At 48.9% G+C, this 20374-nt stretch overlaps 1 protein-coding gene and 1 long non-coding RNA gene across 7 annotated transcripts in view; one reads left to right on the top strand and one right to left on the bottom strand.

Annotated features, from left to right (window-relative positions):
* The window catches only part of Ttll11 (tubulin tyrosine ligase like 11), a 231506-nt gene extending 228855 nt beyond the window's left edge, over nt 1–2651 (bottom strand). For all 5 annotated transcript variants that reach the window (XR_005091290.1, XM_028886112.2, XM_037204479.1 and 2 more), the window contains exon 1: nt 1714–2651. Coding sequence is in view for 4 of the 5 variants with exons in the window: in XM_028886112.2 (XP_028741945.2) it covers nt 1714–2637 (924 nt within the window). In the remaining variant the exon portion in view is untranslated. The remainder of the gene's footprint in view (nt 1–1713) is intronic.
* LOC114704713 lies at nt 2638–18078 on the top strand. Of its 2 annotated transcripts, none has more exons than XR_005091291.1 (3): nt 2638–2729; nt 2812–2904; nt 17625–18078. It is a non-coding gene; the product is annotated as an uncharacterized LOC114704713 (long non-coding RNA). The 2 variants fall into 2 exon arrangements; XR_005091292.1 differs by having other exon boundaries at nt 2640–2729; nt 2844–2904.
* The last annotated feature ends 2296 nt before the right edge of the window (nt 18079–20374 follow it).

Raw genomic sequence — 20374 nt, 5'->3', positions numbered from 1 at the left:
AACACTCAAGACTCATTTGGGCTTCTCTCCTCCCAGGAAGCAGAGCTGGAGCTGGGCCTCTGCACCCCACAGCACACAGAAACACACGTCACATAATGTGTTTATACAGTCAACAAACATTTATTGATCGACTTCCATATGTCAGCCACCCGAGTACAGCAGCAACAGAACAGGACGCCTGCCCTCGAAGAGCTTACATTCTGGTGAACAAGACAAACAATAAGCAAACAAAACACAATGTCAGGGAGGGGTTCGTGCTACGAAATGACAGCTAGGACTGGAGATGGCTGGGAGCATCGTCTGGGAGACCTCTCTCAGGATGTGGCATCTGATCAGAGGTCTCAAGAGGCCACACAGTAAGCCATGGGAAGAGCTGGGAAAGCAGTTCGGCAGCGGCGGCGGCAGCAGTCCTACGAATGCTGGGACTACTTACTGCATTTCATTCCCTACTGAACTACAAACGCCTGAAGGCAAGGGCCATCTTAGGTGTCGCTGCCTGGGCCCAGCACAGAACTTGGTTATCACCACAAAATAAGTGAATGAGCCTGTGCTGGACTGGCGGAGCTGTCCTTAGGCCCAGTGAACAAGACCAAGCCTGCTTCCTGTCCCTCTCTGGACTAAGTTGAACACAGGCCCTGGCTGGCTAGACTGAGTCCTTAGCCAGTGTCTATCCCTGGACTCTCCTCACTAGACTGCACACTGACAAGTTTATCTTTTGGCCCTCCTCTCTTTGTGCTGGACATGGGGCTTTATCTACCTAGACACTGTAGAACTGAGTCTTCCCAATCCTTTCCCAGTATCCAGGGTGTGAAAGTCAAGACTGAGGGGCCCTAACACCTGGTAGTTCTCCAGCAGCTAGTCCCCACCCCCACCCCACGCCCCCTTCTTCCTTTCCCTCCAACCAAACTCTTTACCAATGGGACATCAATATTCTGACCACAGTGGACTTTCCTGCGGTCACCTCTCCAGTTTCCAAAGTCATTAAACCACATCTACCATAGCCCTGGCCCAGGCTCAGCACCTGTCCTGGTGCTCTCTGTGGCAGACCTGGAATCTTTAGCAGACCATTCCCAAAAGCTCGCCAATAGCTTCCATGCTGTAAACAAAGTCACCCGGCCTTGATTTACTTGGCTGGTGGCAACAGAAACCTCTCGGATTCATTGGTGTTTTGCCCCACACCCTAAAGGGACAGAAACGAATTCAAGGGTGAGTGATTCATCTCCCGACTCGCGCTTTCACCCCCCACTTACTGACACCTGCTCCACGCCCTGAATCACACAGCAGTGTCTGCGGTGGTGGAGGGAGAGGGGTAAAGTAGGTTGTCACTGAGACTTGTGCGAGCACTAGGCGGTGAGCCCCTGACAGTAACTAACCGGCTTCACTTTGCAGAGGTTAACAGAAGAAAAGCAACTTGCTCAAGGTCGCACAGCTAAGTAGCTAGCACGGTGTAGTGAGGCGCAGTCGAGTACAAACCTGGCCCAAGAGTGGAACTCTGAGCACTCAAGTTTACAAAACTTTAACTAGAACTCAAATGAAGAAAACGAAAGCCAGCAGCGGAGAAGACACGCATAGACACCAGGAGGCCAGAGCTACAGACATCAGAAGCTGTCGGGGCGCCAGGGCACGGAGGGCTGAGCTGGCCCGGGGAGGCGGCCCGGGGGCCAGGCCCGGCAGGACGACCCCCCTGTGCCCACGCGGCGGGCCGGGCCTCACCTCCTTCCACCTGAGCTGGCGAAGGCTGATCTTCAGCGCGTCCAGGGAGGTGCGAGCCTTGGAGCTGTCCACGGTGACCGGCCGCAGCGAGCCCGAGCCGCGCCGGTAGCCCCGGCCCCGGCCCCGGGCCCTGGCGAGCTGGCACAGGGCCCGCGCCGCCGGCCGCGGCGGGGCCAGGGGCAGCGCGGGCGGCAGGCGCCGGGCGACGCGGGCATCGCCTTCCTCGGCCGCGCGGGGTCGCGCGGGGGCCTGGAGCACGGCCTTGGGCTGCTCCTCGCGCGCCGGGCGCTCGGGCTCCCCGGCCGCGCCCGCGTCCACGCGCGGCGGCTCGCCCGCCTCCGCCGCGGGCGCCCTGCCCGCCGCCGCGTCCGCCTCCCAGCTGGCCGCCAGCTCCCGCTCGGGGCTGCTGCGCCACATGGCGCTCAGGGTCGGTGCCGGCGCCACAGCCACCGCCGCCGCCGCCGCTCCGCCGCCCCGGCCCGCGACCAAACCGCCGCCGCCGCCGCCGCCACGCGCTCCCCGCCCGAGCCCGTTGCCATGATCGCTCAGGCTCCGGTTGACAGGGATAGTCGCCGCCTCGGGACGGGGCCCGGGAAGGGACAATCGCCCGCCGGGGCACCGCGACCTCACAAGCGAGCGCGCCACGTGACCAGGCCTGTCACAGAGGCGGCGGCGGCCATCTTGGAAGAGGGCAGCGAGCCGCCAAGGCCCTAACACCCACCGACGCCGGGGAGCGCCCAGAAGCTGCCCTGGCGTGGCTGACAGTGAGGCTGAGGGTAAAAGGTGTTGAGCGCCTTCCTGTCCTGCTCCCGAGCCTGGAAGGGGAAGGACTTGTGAGGAGCGACATCTTTTGCAAACACGAGACTCAGTTTCCCCAGCCCTACACACACTGGGGTAACTCCAAGCCCACATCCACCCACTCATCCCTTTTCGGCGAGCCTCAGACTGAGGCACAAGACCACCTTTGTTGGTTTTCAGGTTTCTCCCACAAATAGAGAAGCCGTACAGATTCCCAGGTGTGTAGGGGGCACCAACTTTTATAGAAAAAAGAACAACCCAAAATTTACTATTTTAACTTTATTATTTTATGTGTATAAGTGTTTGCCGGTGCGTGTGTATGTGTACCACAGGTGCCCCTGCTGTCCCAGAAGCCAGAAGAGGGCATCAGTTTCTCTGAAACCGGAGTTACAGGTGAGTTGCCGTTGGTGCTAACTGAACTCAGATCCTCTGGAAAGGCAGCCAGCTCTCCAACCTTCATTTTAACTATTTTTAATACACGGTCCATTGGCACTCAGTACATTCATATTGTCATGCACACCATCACTACCGTTGATCTCCAGAACTTTCCATGTTGAAAGCATACCCATGAACTAACTCCTGGGATACCCACTCTGGCTACACAGTTCTACTCTCCCCTTGATGACTAACTACTGGTGTGCCTCTCGTGTTAGTCGTATTTGGCTCTCAAGGCTGTCACATCACAGCAGGTGTCAGATTTTCATTCTCTCTTAAAGCTTACAAATGCTATGTGTGCACACACAGCTATTTTCCACTTGTTCGTGACTGCCATAATTTTGTTGTTGTTGTTGAGATGGTCTCTTTATGTAGCCCTGGCTGTCCTGGAACTCACTGTGTAGACTATCTGGCCTCAGTCTCACGGAGATCTGGCTGCCTCTGCCTCCTGAGTGCTGGGATCAAAGGCGAGCATCACTATGCCCAGCTAAGGTTGTCACAAAATTGTAAAGCCAGTCTGGAAGGGGCTCTCTTCTTGTACCTGAGGGAGCTGCATTTGGGTTGACTTGAGCTTTTAGGAAATGGAGTTAGAAAGTTGTAACAGCAGCCTAGACTGACCAGTGGCGGTGACTGCACGTGGGTGAATTCTGCCTCATTTAGTTTTAAGGGTCCTAGAGGAAGGTGGTCCCTTCTCCCATTTCTCTGAAAGTCTAGTTTCCTTGGCCAGCAATTTCAGCAGGTAAATACGTTGCCTCAAAGACCACCCTTAGCTTCACGAGCACCAGGCCTCCTTTGCAGCAGCCATTGGGTACTTATCTTCAAGTATCTGTACTGAGGGACTTGGGGCGCTCATTTATGAAGCAGGATCCCGAAACCCTCTTCCAGAGACTGACACAGAACATCTGGTTGAGCCTGCAGGTGTGACTGTTAAAACTTCCTCCTCTGCTGATTCTAACTAAGGCAGCCAGCGTCATAGGCAGTGGTGAATGGAGCCTCGCTGGGGCCTTTGGCGATTCCTGGAGCTGTCCATGGTGCCGAAAGAGGCCTTCACTGCCCAGCCATTCTCTCTCCTTCTACACCCCTAAATCCTGTCCCTCCTGGTGTCTCCCCTCACTCATTAATGTTTGAAAATTGCCAAGGCTTAACAGATCCCCCTTTATTAAAGCCAGTCCAACCCTAAAGTCTTGTGGCTTTCACATTAAGGTCTCGATTGTTCCTCCACTTGCTCCAGTCAGCCCTGCCTCTGGTCTGAGCTGTAGCCTCACCTCCTCATGGCTGCCCCGCCTCTGGTCTATTATACTCCCATCCATTCATGCTGTAGCCAGACCTGCTCCCTTCTTGCTTAGAAACCTCCTGTAGTTTTCCAACATCTCTAGATAAATTTCAAGCATGCCAATTGTCTGGAGACTCTCCGATCCCCATTTCTGGAATCACAGCCTCTCTCTTGGCTTCTGTTCCCTCTGCCTGGTAACCCTTCCTCTCTCTGCCAGGAGAGCTCCCTCATCCCAGGTGCTGTCTTTTTGAGCAGCTTTTCTCAGTGCCCTCAGGCAGAAGTAGTTGCTCTCTACTGTACTGATGGCATTCATGATACCCTCCTCCACAGTCTGACTGTCATATCATAGAAAAATCATCTCAGCCCCCTCCATCAGTCTAGGCAAGGACAAATTCAGACTGACTTCTCTCTAGAAGAGGTCAGAACATAGTGGTCTGCAAAAAGCAGTGTGAATTCAGCAACAAATTGTTTACAACTCACCAAATCTGGAAAGATCAGCCCACCCAGGGGTAACTGCTCCAGTTGTGCATCCATGATCTCTTCTGCCTCAGGGCCTTTACACATGCCCTTTCTTCTGCCCAAACCAATCTCGCTCTAGACTCTGCCCACTTCCTCAGCTTTCAGTGTAAATGAAACCTCTGCTGAGATGCCTCCAGTCTCCCAATCTAAAGCAGCCTTCTTCAGGTGAAATAATTACAGAAGAGAGAAAATCAAAAGGCCACATGATTAGGTGCCAAGTGAGGAAACAAACTAAAAAAGAACTACTCAGGAGTTCCTGGTGACAGGAATTCCAACCACACCCCCATGGTTGCGCATGCCCTGGCGGGACACTTAGTCATTTCCACCTAGTCATTTCCGGGTCACACTTCCTGTGTAACCCATGCCCCATGCACTGCATGGTCATGTAAGCGCATGTAACCACGTGATCTGAGCATGGGTGGAGTAGCCACATGGGCCTGTGTGCGCAGGTGTGAGCTGGCCCTTAAAATGACAGGCCTCGTGTCCCCCCCCCTTCTCCCACACGTGTCCCTTCAGCAGGCCTGATCACATCTATCCCTTCCTCCTTGTCTTAATGAAACTCTTGTTAGTGGATTCTGTCATGTTTCATGACTTTTCCTGGCAGGGTAAGAGCGCTGCTCAAAACCATCATTGGTGTCGTGACTCAGATGGCAAGTTTCCTGAAAGTTAACAGCCAGGCCTTGCATCAGACATAACTATAAGCTGAATCTTGAGAATGGGGCAGGCGGAAAGTTAGACAGGGTGGCCACTGCAGAGGCCATGGCCAGGGTCAGTGGAGAAGGGACCAAGTGGTCTGTGCACTGAGCCACAGTCACAGAGGATATTCCTGCTCCCTGCTTCAGATGCTCCAGGCCCAGTGGAGGGCCTCGCTGAGAGAAGAGATGAGGGAAAGATGCTGTGAATGCAGCGGAGAGCATCGGCCTTTAGGAGGGGGAAGCTGACTGGACCAGATGAAACCCAAGCCTCGGAGAAGGAGGAGCAGGGCACAAGAGCAGCTTCACTGTCAGGGGCTTTGGACACCACAGGAGACACCTTTGACTTCTCAGGAAAGCCCCCAGAATAGGTTAGTGGATATTCCAACCCTGTAGGAGGTGCCTCCAAGAGAAGCATCCACTGTGGGTGCTGGGCAAAGAGCAGGTCAGGGTGACAGACTGCCTCAAAACTCCAAGATGGGAGTTTTGCTTGTCTGTTCCATGACTTTGTTGCCAGTCTAGGGCCAGAAGTGAGGAATGCTCTGCTCCTGTGGGCCACAGTGACCCAGGGCCTAGTCCAGCACCTGACAGAGAGGAGACACTCAGTAACTTAAGAATGAATGAATGAATGAATGAATGAAGATGTACATGGTTCAGCTATTCCACACTGAGGAAGCAGTTAATTTGGCAAATGCTGTCTGAGACAGCCTTAGCCTTAGAGGGAAACGTCGGTGACGTGACATCAAGGGAACTGGTGTAAGCACTGGAATCACTGTGTTTAAAAACTGCCCAACAGAAGAAGAGCCCGAATTGAGAGACAGATAGGAGCATCTGTGGTGCTGCTTGAATTTTTCCTTTCAGTTTTGGAGAGCTGTAGCGGCTTTGTGGCCCTTCGTGCCCCTGAACCCCCAAATCAGCTCTGTTTCTGGAGGTTGCTTCAAGGAATCAGAAGACAAAGCTTTGCATCACAATCTATTATTGGTGAGTAACCGCTCTATGACAGGCCCTGGACTGACCGTTTTGCAGATGTCCTCCAGTTTCATTAGACAGCTCCAGGAGCCATGTCTTGCAGATGGTGAAAGAAATTGCTACTCATTTGCCCAAGTCACACAGTAACGGCAAAGACAAGATTCTAACTCAGTGTTGGCTCCCAGCACCTGAGAGGCACGTTCTCTCTCTCTCTCTCTCTCTCTCTCTGTGTGTGTGTGTAGAGAATGCTATGAAAAGATCAGATTCAGAGAAAATCACTCTGATAATATTTCCAAATATTAATTGTTATTAATCTAGGTTGTGCCCATTAAGTTTATCATATTTCTTTTTATTTAAATTAAATAATTACAATTATTTTATTAAAATAAAAATACACTGAACAATTAGACTTTTAGCATATGTTCACAGGGACCATTTAGAACAAACTTCCACTTTGTCACAAGGATAATCTAGCTAGAAGTGCGGCTCTTACTTTAGTTTGTCAACTGTGTCAGTTTTGACAGCGGAGTTCTGAGTGACCTCCCTGGTAGGGTTGTGCCCAAAAAAGCTAGACATAAAGTTTTATTTATTTTATTATTTTTCTCTGTCATTTTTTATTAAGGATTTTTTTAATTCATTTTACATATCAACCACAGATCCCCCTCTCTTCCCTCCTCCTGCTCCTCCAGCCTTCCCCCAACCCACCCTCCATTCTCCTCCATCCACCTCCAACAAGGTATGGCTTCCCATGGGGAGTCGGCTGGGCCTGGTACATTCAGTAGAGGCAGGTCCAAGACCCTCTCCCTGCACCAAGGCTGTGCAATGTGTCCCACCATAGGTAGTGGGCTTCAAAAAGCCTGCTCATACACAGGGATGGATCCTGATCCCACTGCCAGGGACCCCTTCAGCAGATCATACTATACAACTATCTCACCATGCAGAGGGCCTAGTCCAGTCCCATGGAGGCTCCATAGCTATTGGTCTAAAGTTCATGAGTTCCCACTGGTTTGGTTTGATTATCTCTGTAGTTCTCCCCATCATGATCTTGATGCCCCTTGCTCATAGAATCCCTCTTCCCTCTCTTTGAAAGGACTCTTGGTGCTTGGCCTGGTAATTGGCTGTGGATCTCTGCATCTGCTTCCATTGGTTACTGGAGAAAGGCTCTATGATGACAGTTAGGGTATTCACCAACCTGATTACTGCGGTAAACCAGTTCAGGCACCCTCTCCACTATTGCTAGTAGTATAAGGTGGGGTCATCCTTTAGATTCCTGGGAAATTCCCTAGCACTGAGTTCTCTCCATTCCCATGATGTCTCCCTCTATCATGGTATCTCTTTCGTTGCTTTCCCACTCCATCCCTGTTTCAGCTCGATCATCCCATTCCCTTATGTTCTCATCCCCCTCTCCCTACCCTCTATTACTCCCCTCCATCCCCATTTTACTCATGGAGAGCTCATCTATTTACTTTTCCCAGGGTGATCCATGCGTCCCTCTTCGGGTCCTCCTTGAAGTTGTGGGTTGTAATCTGGTTATCCTTTGCTTTACATCTAGTGTCCACTCATGAGTGAGTACATACCATGTTTGTCCTTCTGAGTCTGGGTTACCTCACTCAGGATGATATTTTCTAGTTCCATCCATTTGCCTGCAGATTTCATGATGTCATTGTTTTTTACTGCTGAGTAGTCTTCCATTGTGTGTATGTACCACATTTTCTTTATCCAGTCTTTGGTTGAGGGGCATCTAGGTTGTTTCCAGGTTCTGGCTATTACAAATAATGTTGCTATGAACATAGTTGAGTATGTATCCTTGTGGTATGATTGAGCATTCCTTGGATATATGCCCAAGAGTGGTATAGCTGGGTCTTGAGGTAGATTGATTCCCAATTTTCTGAGAAACAGCCATACTGATTTCCAAAGTGGCTGTACAAATTTACACTCCCACCAACAATTGAGGCGTGTTCCCCTTGCTCTGCATCCTCTTCAACACAAGCTGTCCTCAGTGTTTTTGATCATAGCCATTCTGACAGGTGTAAGATGGTATCTCAGAATTGTTTTGATTTGCATTTCCCTGATGACTAAGGATGTTGAGCAATTCTTTAAATGTCTTTTGGCCATTTGAGATTCTTCTGTTGAGACTTCTCTGTTTAGCTCTGTAGCCCATTTTTTAATTGGATTGTTTGGTATTTTGATGTCTAGTTTCTTGAGTTCTTTATATATCTTGGAGATCAGCCCTCTGTCAGATGTGGGGTTGGTGAAGATCTTTTCCCATTCTGTTGGTGGTAGTGTGTATTTCCCTTCTTTGGGATTTGCTGCTGTGGGGTTGTCTATTGCCTGTGGTTTTATGGGTGCATTTAACTTCTTTAGGTTGAAGTTTTCCTTCTCGTACTTTCTGTAGGTCTGGATTTGTGGATAGGTATTGTTTAAATCTGGTTTTGTCTTGGAATGTCTTGTTCACTCAGTCTATGGTGATTGAAAGTTTTGCTGGGTATAGTAGTCTGGCCTGGCATCTGTGGTTTCTGAGTGTCTGCATTACATCTGTCCAGGACCTTCTGGCTTTCAGTCTCCATTGAGAATTCAGGTGTTATTCTGACTTCTTATAAAGGTCAGCCAATATAAGTCACTTGGCCTTTTTCCTTTGCTGCTCTTAATAGTCTTTCTTTAGTCTGTATGTTTAGTGTGGTTTAATTATTGTGTGGTGAGGGGACTTTTTGGGGGTCTGGTTTATTTGGTGTCCTATAAGCTTCTTGTATCTTTATAGGTATTTCCTTCTTTAGGTTGGGAAAGTTTTCTTCTATGATTTTGTTGAATATATTCTCTGTGCCTTTGAGCTGGTATTCTTCTCTTTCTTCTCTCTCTATTATTCTTAGGTTTGGCCTTTTCATGGAGTCCCAGATTTCCTGGACGTTCCATGTTATGACTTTTTTTCCGCTTTAGTGTTTTCTTTGACTGATGAATCTATTTCCTCTATCATATCTCCCACACCAGAGATTCTCTCTTCCATCTCTTGTATTCTGTTGGTTATGCTTGCATCTGTATTGCCTGTTTGTTTACTCAGATTTTCTACTTCCAGCATTCCCTCGGTTTGTGTCTACTTCATTGCTTCTATTTCAATTTTCAGGTCTTAACTGTTTCCTTCACCTGTTTAATTGCTTTTTCTTGGTTTTCTTGACTTTCTTTAAGGGATTTGTTGATTTCTTCCAATTTTTTGTTTTTCTTTTCCTCAATTTCTTTAAGGGACATTTTCATTTTCTCTTTAAAGACCTCTATCATCTTCATAAAGTTATTTTTTAATGTCATTTTCTTCTGCTTCTTCTATGTTGTGATATTCAGGTCTTGCTGTTGTAGAATCACTAGATTCTGATGGTGCCATATTGCTCTATGTATTTTTGCACTGGCATCTACCCATCTCTTCCTCCAACAGGTGCAAGAGGTGCCTGTGTCTGAGTGAGCTGCTCTTGGTCCAATCTGTGCTTACTGTGTCTGTGTCTCAGGGGGCCACTCTTGATCCAATCATACCTAGCTCTTGGTCTAATTGGAGCTGTCAGATTCTGTGTCTCAGGAAGCTGCTCCTGGTCCAATCAGAGCTCTTGACCCAATCAGAACTGGAGGATTCTGTGTATCTGGAAGCTGCTGAGGTCACAGGGGCATGGGTGGATTTGGGGTAGGGCGTGGGTCTTGTAACTTTCAGGGTCCGATGGGGGGTGTTGGTGGGAAATTCTGCTCGCAGTTTTCCTGATGGCTGGCAACTGGGGCAGCGACAGGTGGAGGTTCCCCAGCATGGGTTGTGCCCCCAGGCCTAAGTCCTAGAGGCAGGACTCTGGGTGGCAGAAGAATCACTCATCTCTTGGTCCAATCAGAGCTGGCAAATTTTGTGTCTCAGGAAGCCGCAGAGGTTGCAGGGGAATGGGTGGACTTGAGGTAGGATGTGGGTCTTGTAGATTGCAGGGTCTGGTGGAGGTGTTGGTGGGGAAGCCTACTCACAGGAGTCTTCCCTGATGGCAGGCAACTGAGCAGCAATGGGTGGGTCGTGTATCATATTTCTTCATTCTTTTCTATGCTTTCCAAATTTTCTGCAACAAGCATGCAATTTCTTTTCTAACTGGAAAATCAACTTTAAGTAAAAAATTGGGTATTATTATATAATTTTTACAGCAGGTCCGCTTCTGGAGGGCAAAGACCAGAAGAGGCTGTCTAGGGAAGAAACGCATAGACGACTTCTGTCAGCCAGATTTTTTTTTCTGTTTCTGTAAGGATCTGCCACCAGGTGGCGCTCGAGGACCGACTTTTGAAGGCTTAGCGGTGGGTGGACAGGGAAGGTGGCCGCAGTAAACAGCTCCCACCTGCCTCCCACAAGGTACAGACGCTAGACTTTTAGACTGTTGATCCTTCTGCCTGGTACACCCTCCCACTTCATTGTACTTAAACCCTGTCTACCTTAAGCCCCAGACTTAGTTAAGCACATTAAAGCTCAGATGCAAAGCCTCCTCTTCTTAGGATATGGCAGGGCACCTGACACACCATTTAAAATAAATCTTAAATGGCTCCACATTTTAAGGACCCACACCGTCTACTATCTACTTGATATGAGAATGGGGAATAGTCCCAACACAAAAATCCACAGCAGGGGGACGTGCTTCATGGCAGAAGCTTGCGAAATGCCTTGCAATGTTGCATAGTGAAGGACTCTCTTTGTCCCCACACATGCTGTGAGCAGGGGTAGAGGGCGGGCGCCTGAGGAGGGGGCAGAGATGAGAGCTGGGAAGCCTGGCAGAAACAACAGAGTCAAGAACTCCCAGGATGTTGAATAGGGATAGAAGGGAGTTTGAGGATGGGGTTGGGGTGTTAGGGGGTAGGGTGGTAGAAACATGGTAAGGCTTGCAAGGCCAGGGTCAAAACAAGCCCTTCTGCACAGGCGTTGGTGTCTCTGAGAGGGTTTTAAGTTCTGCACACAGTCCCAGCAGGCTCTGGTCAGCAGCTAGGGACACAGGTGTCAGGTCCTTTTCCACTCTTTGCCCTTCCACTGATCAAAGATTTCATCTTCTCAAAGCTGTTGGCCAACCTGTACTCTGCCAGGACCAGAAAACATTGTTAGAGGATTCTGCAGAGATGCTACTCATGTGCCATGCATTGATGTGCAGGGGCTGAGCATCATCCAGGACCTCTACAGGACCACAGTTAGCATGCCCAGGTGCAGAACATGCCAGCTAGACATAGGTACCAGGGCTGGCCCACATGGTTCCTAAGTACCAGAGCCAGGAGCTGGAAAGAGAAGGAACAGGCTCCTGGGTCCTGGGACTCCAACCTGGGGGAGGGGCATGACTTAGAACAGGCGGGTCTTGAAGCAGGGAGGAGCTTGCCATGGAAAACCAGCTGAGCTGGAGGGTTGGAGTCACCAGTGTGTGACTTGGTGGGTATTGCTGCATGGGGTGGGGCGGGGGCTCAGTCTCAGGTTGTGGGACTCCTTTTCTTTTCGCCCCAGATCGCCCACGTCCAGCCCCACATTGCAGAGGTGAGCCACGACGTGCCTCCAATTCAGCCTGGATCATGGGGCCAAGCATGTGAGAGGCTCTGGCTCCTGTAACCCAGCACATGCACACACACACACACATACACACACACACACACACACACACACACACACACACACACACACACACACGAATTTTAAATTAAATCTTCTGATTCCCAGTTCCAGAGTTTGCAGCTCCCAGAAGCAAAACTAGACCGAGACAGAGATGGGAAAGTAAACATTAAGTAGGCAGGAATTAGCTGGATGTGGTGGCACCCTCCTCGATCCCAAGCACTCTGGAGGGTAGGCAGGAGGAACACAGTTAAAGCCAATCTGTAGGACACAAGGATATCCTCGGGGTGGGGGCGGGGAGGAGGGGGAGGCAGAAAGTATATAAACAACAAAGCCTTTTGTTGTTGTTTTTTAGAAGATTTATTTATTTCAGTTTTATGTGTATGAATGTTTGCCTGCATGTATATATGTATGTGCACAACGTTCAGGCCTGGTGCCTGCCAGGGTCAGAAGAGGGAGTCGCTTCCTCTGGAACTGGAGTCACCAATGATTGTGAGTCACCATGTAGGTGCTGGTAACTTAACCCGAGTCCTCTGTAAAGCAGTAAATGCTCTTAACCCCTGAGCTTTCCAGCCTCTGGTGTTTTAAAGATAGGGTCTCATTATATGGGGCTGGCCTTGAATTCGACCTGTAGACAAGGATGACTTTGAACTCTTGGTCTTTCTGCCTTCAAGCAACTCACCCAACACAGACATCTCCAGGCCCTTTGGAGTCCTTTCTCACATTTCTGATAGAGCAACACACCACTACTCACTAAACTTTCATACCATTACATCCCAAGGGTAGAGAAGGGGAATTGTGTTGGGGGGCGGGGTACAAGGGGGAACAGCATCAGGCCAGGACCAACTGAGAAAACCCAGGGAGAAAACCCAGGGAGATACGGTTTGGGGAGGCAGGAGCTGAGGGCCAAGCCTGGGATTGGAAACCCAAAGTTGCTATCTAGTCACCTAGCAGCGACTGCGCAGAACAAGCGCTGGGTTGCTGAGGGGTCCCTGGCACTGAGGGTCCCCTGTGCCTCAGACCCTGGCGGAAGTCTGGCCGTTGGCCAGGAGCATTTTTGACGTTTCCGTAGCTGCAACCAATTTGCTCCAGTCAACTTCTTCGGGTGGGGTGGGAAAGCCTGGCCAGACCACTACAGCTCCAAGTGAGTCAAGGGAGGCTAAAGAGAAAGAAGGACAAAAGACGTGGTCACACTGCGGGGTGTTGGAAGCGGTGGGTGAACCCTGACTGCGGGACCATCTGCTGCCTGTCGCAGGGCACAGCAGGTCCTCCACGATGGCTGTGCACGCAGCTTCAACAGTCTCCATTGCCAACTTCTATTTATCGCGGACCCCAGGGCTCAGGAGGTGGGCGAGGAGCTCACAGAGTCCCTTCACAGCCCTTTGCCGACTCCTCAGGCCTCTGTCCAGTCTCCTCACAACCGGTTCTCCGTACAGTTCCCTCCCACAATACGAACCGCAGCCTCGAAGGCCCCTGCCCCATCCCGACATCTCAGGTGGATCGGGCAGCTGGATCTCGGCCCAGTCTTCTTCCTCACTACAGCTCCCGTGCCCTGCTTGGTGGCCGGATCCTCATCAGCCCTTCTATCCCGTTTCTCCCCAGGACAGTCAGGACTTACTGAGGGTGGACGGGGGTGGGCTTCCAATTTCTGCGGATTTGTCTGCCCCACCCCGCCTGCTCCATCCCAACACCTGCCCACCCATCTCAGCTCAAGGTCTACCTGCCGCGGAGCTGTTCTGACACATCATTTCTACCCGCTTCCCTTCTGCCTGCCCCGAACCTAGGCTTCTCCAGCCCTCTCCTGTTCACACCTTTCCCTCTTCACCCAGCCCAGCCTGTCTTTATGCAATTCCCCAATCAAGGAATCTCTCCCCTTCATGCTGGCCACTCCACTAGCTACTTACTGGCAGTATCTCCTTTTCTCTGGCCACCCCTAAACTTAGAGTCCTTCATCTGTCACCCCCAAACATGGATTTTCTAACACCATTCTCAATCAGCTCATGACTTATCCATCTGTTCCATTAAAAATAAACAGGTTTATTTAGTACAGTTCACGGTAACCGAGGAGCAACCTGCTTGGGATATGTTGCTGTCATTGTTTTGGACAGGTTCTCCTGTGTCTCAGGTGGGCCTCAAACTCCTGATCCAGTCTGCCTCCCTTCCTGAGCACTGGCATTATACACACACCACCGTGGTCCACTTATCACGTTTTCTCTGTCTAGTATGATATTGCCTTGTGATTTGTTATATATAGCATCCATTATGTTGAGATATGCTCCTTTTGTTCCCAAAGTCTTCGGGCTTTTACCATGATGGATCTTAGATTTTTGTCTGTGGCCTTTTCTGCATTTATTGAGAGAATCACATGATTTTTGTCCTTGAATCTGTTTACTGATTTGTGTATGTTGAACTGTACCCAGAATCTCTGGAATGAAGCCAATTAGAGCACAGTGAATAGAGACCTTTTTTTTTTTTTTTTTTACATATGTTCTTGGATTAAGTTTGTAGTACTTCATTGAGAATTTTTGTATCTGTATTCATCAGAAAGATTGGCCTATCACTTTCTTTTTATGTGTTTTTGTCTAATTTTGGTATCAGAGTAATATTGGTCTTACTGTAAGAGTTTGAAAACATTTATTCATTTTCTACTTTGAGGAATAATTTAAGAAGTATTGGTGGAAGTTCTTTCAAGTTTGGGTAGAATTTGGCAGGAAATCCCTTAGGACCTGAAATTCTTTTAGTCAGGAGGGGTTTTTAATAATGCTTCAATCTTACTGCCTGTTATAGATCTGTTGAAATTGTTTGTTTTGGCTTAACTTTGGTAAGTCATATCTAGAAATCCATCCTTTTCTTTTAGATTTACAACTTAGTGGAATATGTGTGCATTGGCTACTTTTCTCGTTCTGACCACAAAGGACCCGACAGAACAAGTTAGGGAGAGATGAAGGGGTTCTTTTTGGCTCATCCCATTTTTTTTTTGAGACTACAGACCATCATTGACTTCAGGAGAGTGAGTCTTTTATTTTTCTACAAATATTTTTCTTTATTTGTTTGTTTGAGATGATTTGTCTATTGGTGTGAGTGGGTATTAAATTCACCCACTATTATTGTGTTGGGAGAAGTGTCTGTGTGCTCCCAGGGTCTGCATATGTATGTTTTAAATTGTACTGACCTCTTAATGGCTTGTTCCCTTAATCAGTATGAAGTGGACTTCTTTACGAATAAGGGAGATGAATATGTTCATGTATATTGGTGCACATGTGTGTGCAGGTACATATGTGTGCATATCTGCACTCATGTGGAGGTCAAAAGTTAAACTCAGGTGTCACTCTTCAGCTATCCACCCTGGTTTTTGAGGCAAGATCTCTCACTGGGACCTGAGACTCACTAATTAGCCTAAGCTAGCTGGCTAGCAAGCCCCAAGGATCTTCTGTCTCCACACTATGGGAAAGCAGACAAAAAACACCAGATCTCACATCACTTCTCTGAAAAGGTCAAGGGAAATCGGAAGCCAGAGCACTCTCCTAACAAGTGGTTTTTCTTTTGGAGAACTTCCAAAGTTTGAAAATGTTTTAGGGAGCGATCATCTGTAGGTACTCTAGAGAGATGCCTTACCCAGGCACGGAGGCAAGGGATGCTGAACACGCTGTGGAGCTGTGCTTGGGGGGGGGGGAACCCATACCATTGCATGCTCAGTGTTAGCCTGACATTAGAAAGCAGGTTAAAAAAGAAAACCCCAAGTAGCCCCAAGTAGCCCAGGCTGAGAAGAAGTCTCCCTTGCAGCCAGAGGGAGTGAACTGAAAAAGAGGATTTCTTTCAGATTTTGGACACCTGGTCCCTTTGTTTTTCCAAACCAACCACAACCATTATCCAAGACCCCAACTGGCCGCCAGTAGATCTAGATTTGAAAATAGTCTAAAGAGCAGTTTTCCATATCCCAGAAAGGCTGACTGTCAGGGCCGGAGAAGTGGCTCCAGCAGTCCCGTGGTCTCTTCTGCTGAGCTTGAATGTAGTCAGCACTGCTGTGCTGTACTGCAGTAACAAACATCCCCACAGCTACATTACACAAGTCTACTTCTCACTCACGCTGTTCATCCAGGACGGGGGCTCTTGACATAGTTGTCATACAAGGTCACAGGCTAACTTAGGCTTCATTTCAACATGAATGCCTTAGGTTCAGCGTGATTGTTTGGTGGGAAGAGAAGTGAGTCACAGGGTGGCTCCCCTCTACCCACCCACCCGGGGCAGAGCACTGGACACAGAGCCTGTGCAAGCTAGGTCCAGGTATAAGTCATACAGGACTGTAGTGTGGGACTCAGGGACTAAGCAGCACCCCCCACACCTAGCGTGAGGGGAGATGAAGGCACTGGTGCATGCCTGGTGCACAGTAGGCACATGAGGTAGATGGCCTTGTAACATGCAACATCTGTCTGCAAACAGGAGAGGAGGCCAAGAGGGCGCAGGCTTGGCTCAGTGCTAAGAGGCCTGCAGGCTCGAGGGTAGCTCGGTGCTAGCATGCATGGAGTCCTGGATTCCATCCTCAGCACATTGGGAAGGAGGAAGAAGAGGAGGAGAAGGAGGCATGGAGGAAACTTGAAGTCATTTCGTCCAATGAGTGGCTTGAGTGAGTCTCCGATGCCCTCTTTCTCAGGAGGAAACAGTTGGGCCACTTCTGTTGTCTGTGATGACGGAAATCCCACAGAAGGAGGCTGTTACCAAAGCCCTGGCTGTAGATGTAACTGTCTTATTAAAATAGAAACACAGAGCCAAATGCAGAGTTGAGAGCGCAAGAGGTCAGAGCAATAGCTAAGAGCTAAAAACCCTTTCTTACCCTTCACTGCTGCTGCTGTCCTTCCCCTCAGCAAGAGACCTACTTCCTGTGTGTCTGTCTTTTTATTGACTTTCTGTTCTGCCTTCTCATTGGTTGTAAACCTAACCACAAGACTTCCTCGTCACTGCCTGTCTATACAGACCTCCAGGTCTTCTATGGTTGGTATTGAGATTAAAGGCGTGTGTCTCCATGCTGGCTGTATCCTTGAACACACAGAAATCTGTCTGCCATGTGATCTGGATTAAAGGTGTGTGCCACCACCACCCAGCTTCTGCTATGGCTTGCTATTACCTCTGGCCCCCAGGCAACTTTATTTATTAACATACAAATAAAATTACATTTCAGTACAAATAAAATATCACCATACCTGGCCTCCAAAGGAAAAGAGACAAATCCAGCCAAGAAGTCAAGGCTATTGCTGCCACCTTCAGACCCATCCTTTGTGAATGAGACCAGGTCTGAACCAGAGCGGAGTCAGAGCCCACTTCAAACTTGTAGACCAACATGCCCTTGACCTGGTAGGAGGGAAGGATGCTCAGATGTATTCAGGATCAGTTCTGAAGAAGGAAGCATGACTGTGGTGGACAGGTTCTTTGACAGCCCCACATAAAGCATACATACACCCCCTTGTGACCAAATGACCTTCTCTGATCAACGGGACAGTGGTATGTATGACATAGGTAAAGGCCTGAGAAGTTCCTGTGCAGCAGGATGCATCATCTTGGAATGTGCTACCGAGAAAGTTCAGCACCATGCTTTGCTGGGCCAACACCATTCCTTATTACACTCTAAATCTTATCCTCATACACACAGGTATGTGAAGCTACCAGCCCTTGCCAGAGAAGCCTCTCCTCACAGCCTATGGAGACCTTCATAGAAAACCACAACTGGACACAATGCAGGACTCAAAGGCTCCTCAAGCCCAGCCCCAATGTGTACATCACTCGGAGCACACCATGGAGGAAGAGATGAAAACTGCAAGAGCCAGAATCCCAAGAAGCCTGTTGTGGAAAAGTCTCTCATAGAAACAGCTTCATAAAGAAGACCAGAGCCCAGAAGCATGGTGGTATCAGTGGATATGTTAACATAGAAGGAGGGACTTTTCTAGGGGTCCCACCCCTACACAGGCAACTAGCAACTGGTGGGGGAAGGAGACTCAGCCTCTCCCAGGCATGAGTTCCCTTATTGGCTAATCCCAAAAACTTGAGGAGAAAGACACTGACGCAAATTATGGCCAAATTAAAGCAAGCTATATTTGTGTGTGTAAGATCTGGCTGGTGGCCAACTCTTCCTAAGGCAGAGTTCAAGAGATCAGCTCTGAGCCAATTTCTCAGGCTCCTTATAGGGCAAAACCATAGGGTGTGAGCAAGCATGGTTACAAAAGCAAGACCAGGCAGTCAAGATTAAAGTGAGTGGTTAAGGGGATCTTCCTAGAACGTTTGTTACAGAACATTCTATGGTTATGGAGTGGGGTGCAGCCCAGCTCTGATGAACAGAAACTCAAGCTTTACAGTAGACAGGAACTTAACCAAACTAGAGAATCAAAATGGAGACAGGCTGGTCTCTCAGTTGTCCAATGCAGAGTGGTCAGGCTTGAAACCATATACACACACAACAAAAACAGACTCGGTAGGTTGTATACACACACACATATATATATGTACACACACACACACACACACATATATATGTGTGTGTGTGTGTGTATACGTATACAACCTACTGAGTCTTTTTGTTGTGTGTGTATATATGTGTGTGTGTGTGTGTGTGTGTGTGTGTGTGTGTGTGCATGTAATAATAAAAAGGCTATCAACTTGGGGGAACATGGGAGGGGCTGGAGGGAGGCAAGGGAGGGCCACTTTATAATAAAGGCAATCAGGACAGCTGAATGGTGATCAATCAAGAATAAGATGTGTGAGTCCCAGCTGAGTGTCACCACAGTGAGCAGCCTCAGCTACAGCACATGGGGCAGTCCCCGGGAGCATCCAGTCAGCTCCCCAGATTGGGATCAAGGGTAAATGACCACCTTTTGAACTGAGTTTGTGTTAGGGCCAGTCAGTAAGTGCCTGGCACCGTGCTTCCCATTTGGACAAGATATGTGTGCAGTCAGGAGAATGGTGCATGAACAGGACCTAGACACATCTAGCCTTAGACAACAGTGAGATATCCTTCATTTCTGCTTCTGTACCCCAGGTCCGTGCTGGGCACTCCAGACAGAGATGAGTAAAAAAGGTCCTGGGGCCCGAGGACAGTCTTATCCATTTATTGAATATCCATAAGTAAGTTCAGAACTTAAGTGCTATAGCAGATACACAAGTTCAGCTGAGCCTCATGGCCAGGATAACTTTTGAACATGCCTTCAAAGTGTGAATCACTTGCTGAGCAGATGGGATCGGGGTTGGCGACCATAGGCATGTGCCAAACAAAAGTGTGAATCATCCATCAGCCTGGCAAAGTTGACTGCCTACAAGATCTATGATATGGCTAGAACATTTATATATAGCAGTGTGTGGAGAGAGGGGTAGTGGGTGGGCTATTCGAGTTTTTGCAAGCCAGGAGAGCATGAATGCTATCTCTGAGCTTGACAGGGCCCCACAGGCTCAGACAGGGCTAAGATGTTCCTGTTACTCCAGCTACTCAGTAAAGGGTGGGTCTCAGGGACTGCGTCCACAGGCAGCTGCAAGCTAGAAGTAGCCAACCATCCCACCAGACACCTATATGCCAGGCACTGTTCTGGGTGTTGGGCACAGTTGGGGAGAGTGAGGATAGAAGAGGGTAACCTAGGAAGTCTGAGGTAGAATCAACCATTTCACCTAAATGAGGGATGGCTGGAGGTATTTTCCAGAATGGAACCAGAGGGATATGCATTTGGAGAACAGTAGTGAGTTGACTGTGAACAGTGCAGACATGTTGCTTTTGAGATGCTTGGAAACCATTGAGACCCTTCCCAGCCTGTATCTCCATCTATGGCGTGGGTCAGTAAGCCTGGCCAATCCCTGCTCTGAATGTCCCATCCCAGGTGAGCCCTGTGGTGTGTGTATATGTTTATATTCTGTTCGCCCTCTTTTGTGTTCTTAAAAAATATTATTATGGGACAGACAGTGAGTTCCACCCCTCTGGACCTAGTTTGGTCACATTTCAGGGACTTCAAATGCCAAGTGGGGAGCCAGGGGTTAATTGATTGGAAAGCTAATGATCTTGTGCAGGAACGCTGACTGCCAGGCCCTCGGTCCACCAGCTGCCCGTGCAGCCGCCACCCCCCTCCCTTCCTAAGCCAAGTTCTTCACTGTTGAAGACTGAATACAATTTACAATGCAATGTTGCTACACTGTGTTACACCTCCCTCCACCAAGTTCTTGTCACTGCTACCTTATCACCTTAACCCCTTCCTGTCCTGACACTGCCTAAAAATCCGAATTAAATTCAAAAATATATTATGCTCAGGAAAAATTATACTTTTGTTTCGATGGGGAGGGAATATGCTTTCCTTCAAAATTGATAAAGATAAGATAGATGGTTTTTGGTCATTCAGATTCGATGGGTTATAAATATTTGTCATCATC

The sequence above is a fragment of the Peromyscus leucopus genome, chromosome 4, assembly GCF_004664715.2.
Source record: "Peromyscus leucopus breed LL Stock chromosome 4, UCI_PerLeu_2.1, whole genome shotgun sequence".
In the NCBI taxonomy this organism is placed as follows: Eukaryota; Metazoa; Chordata; class Mammalia; order Rodentia; family Cricetidae; genus Peromyscus; species Peromyscus leucopus.
Note: the sequence above shows the minus strand (reverse complement) of the source record. Positions and strands in the feature narration are given on the sequence as shown.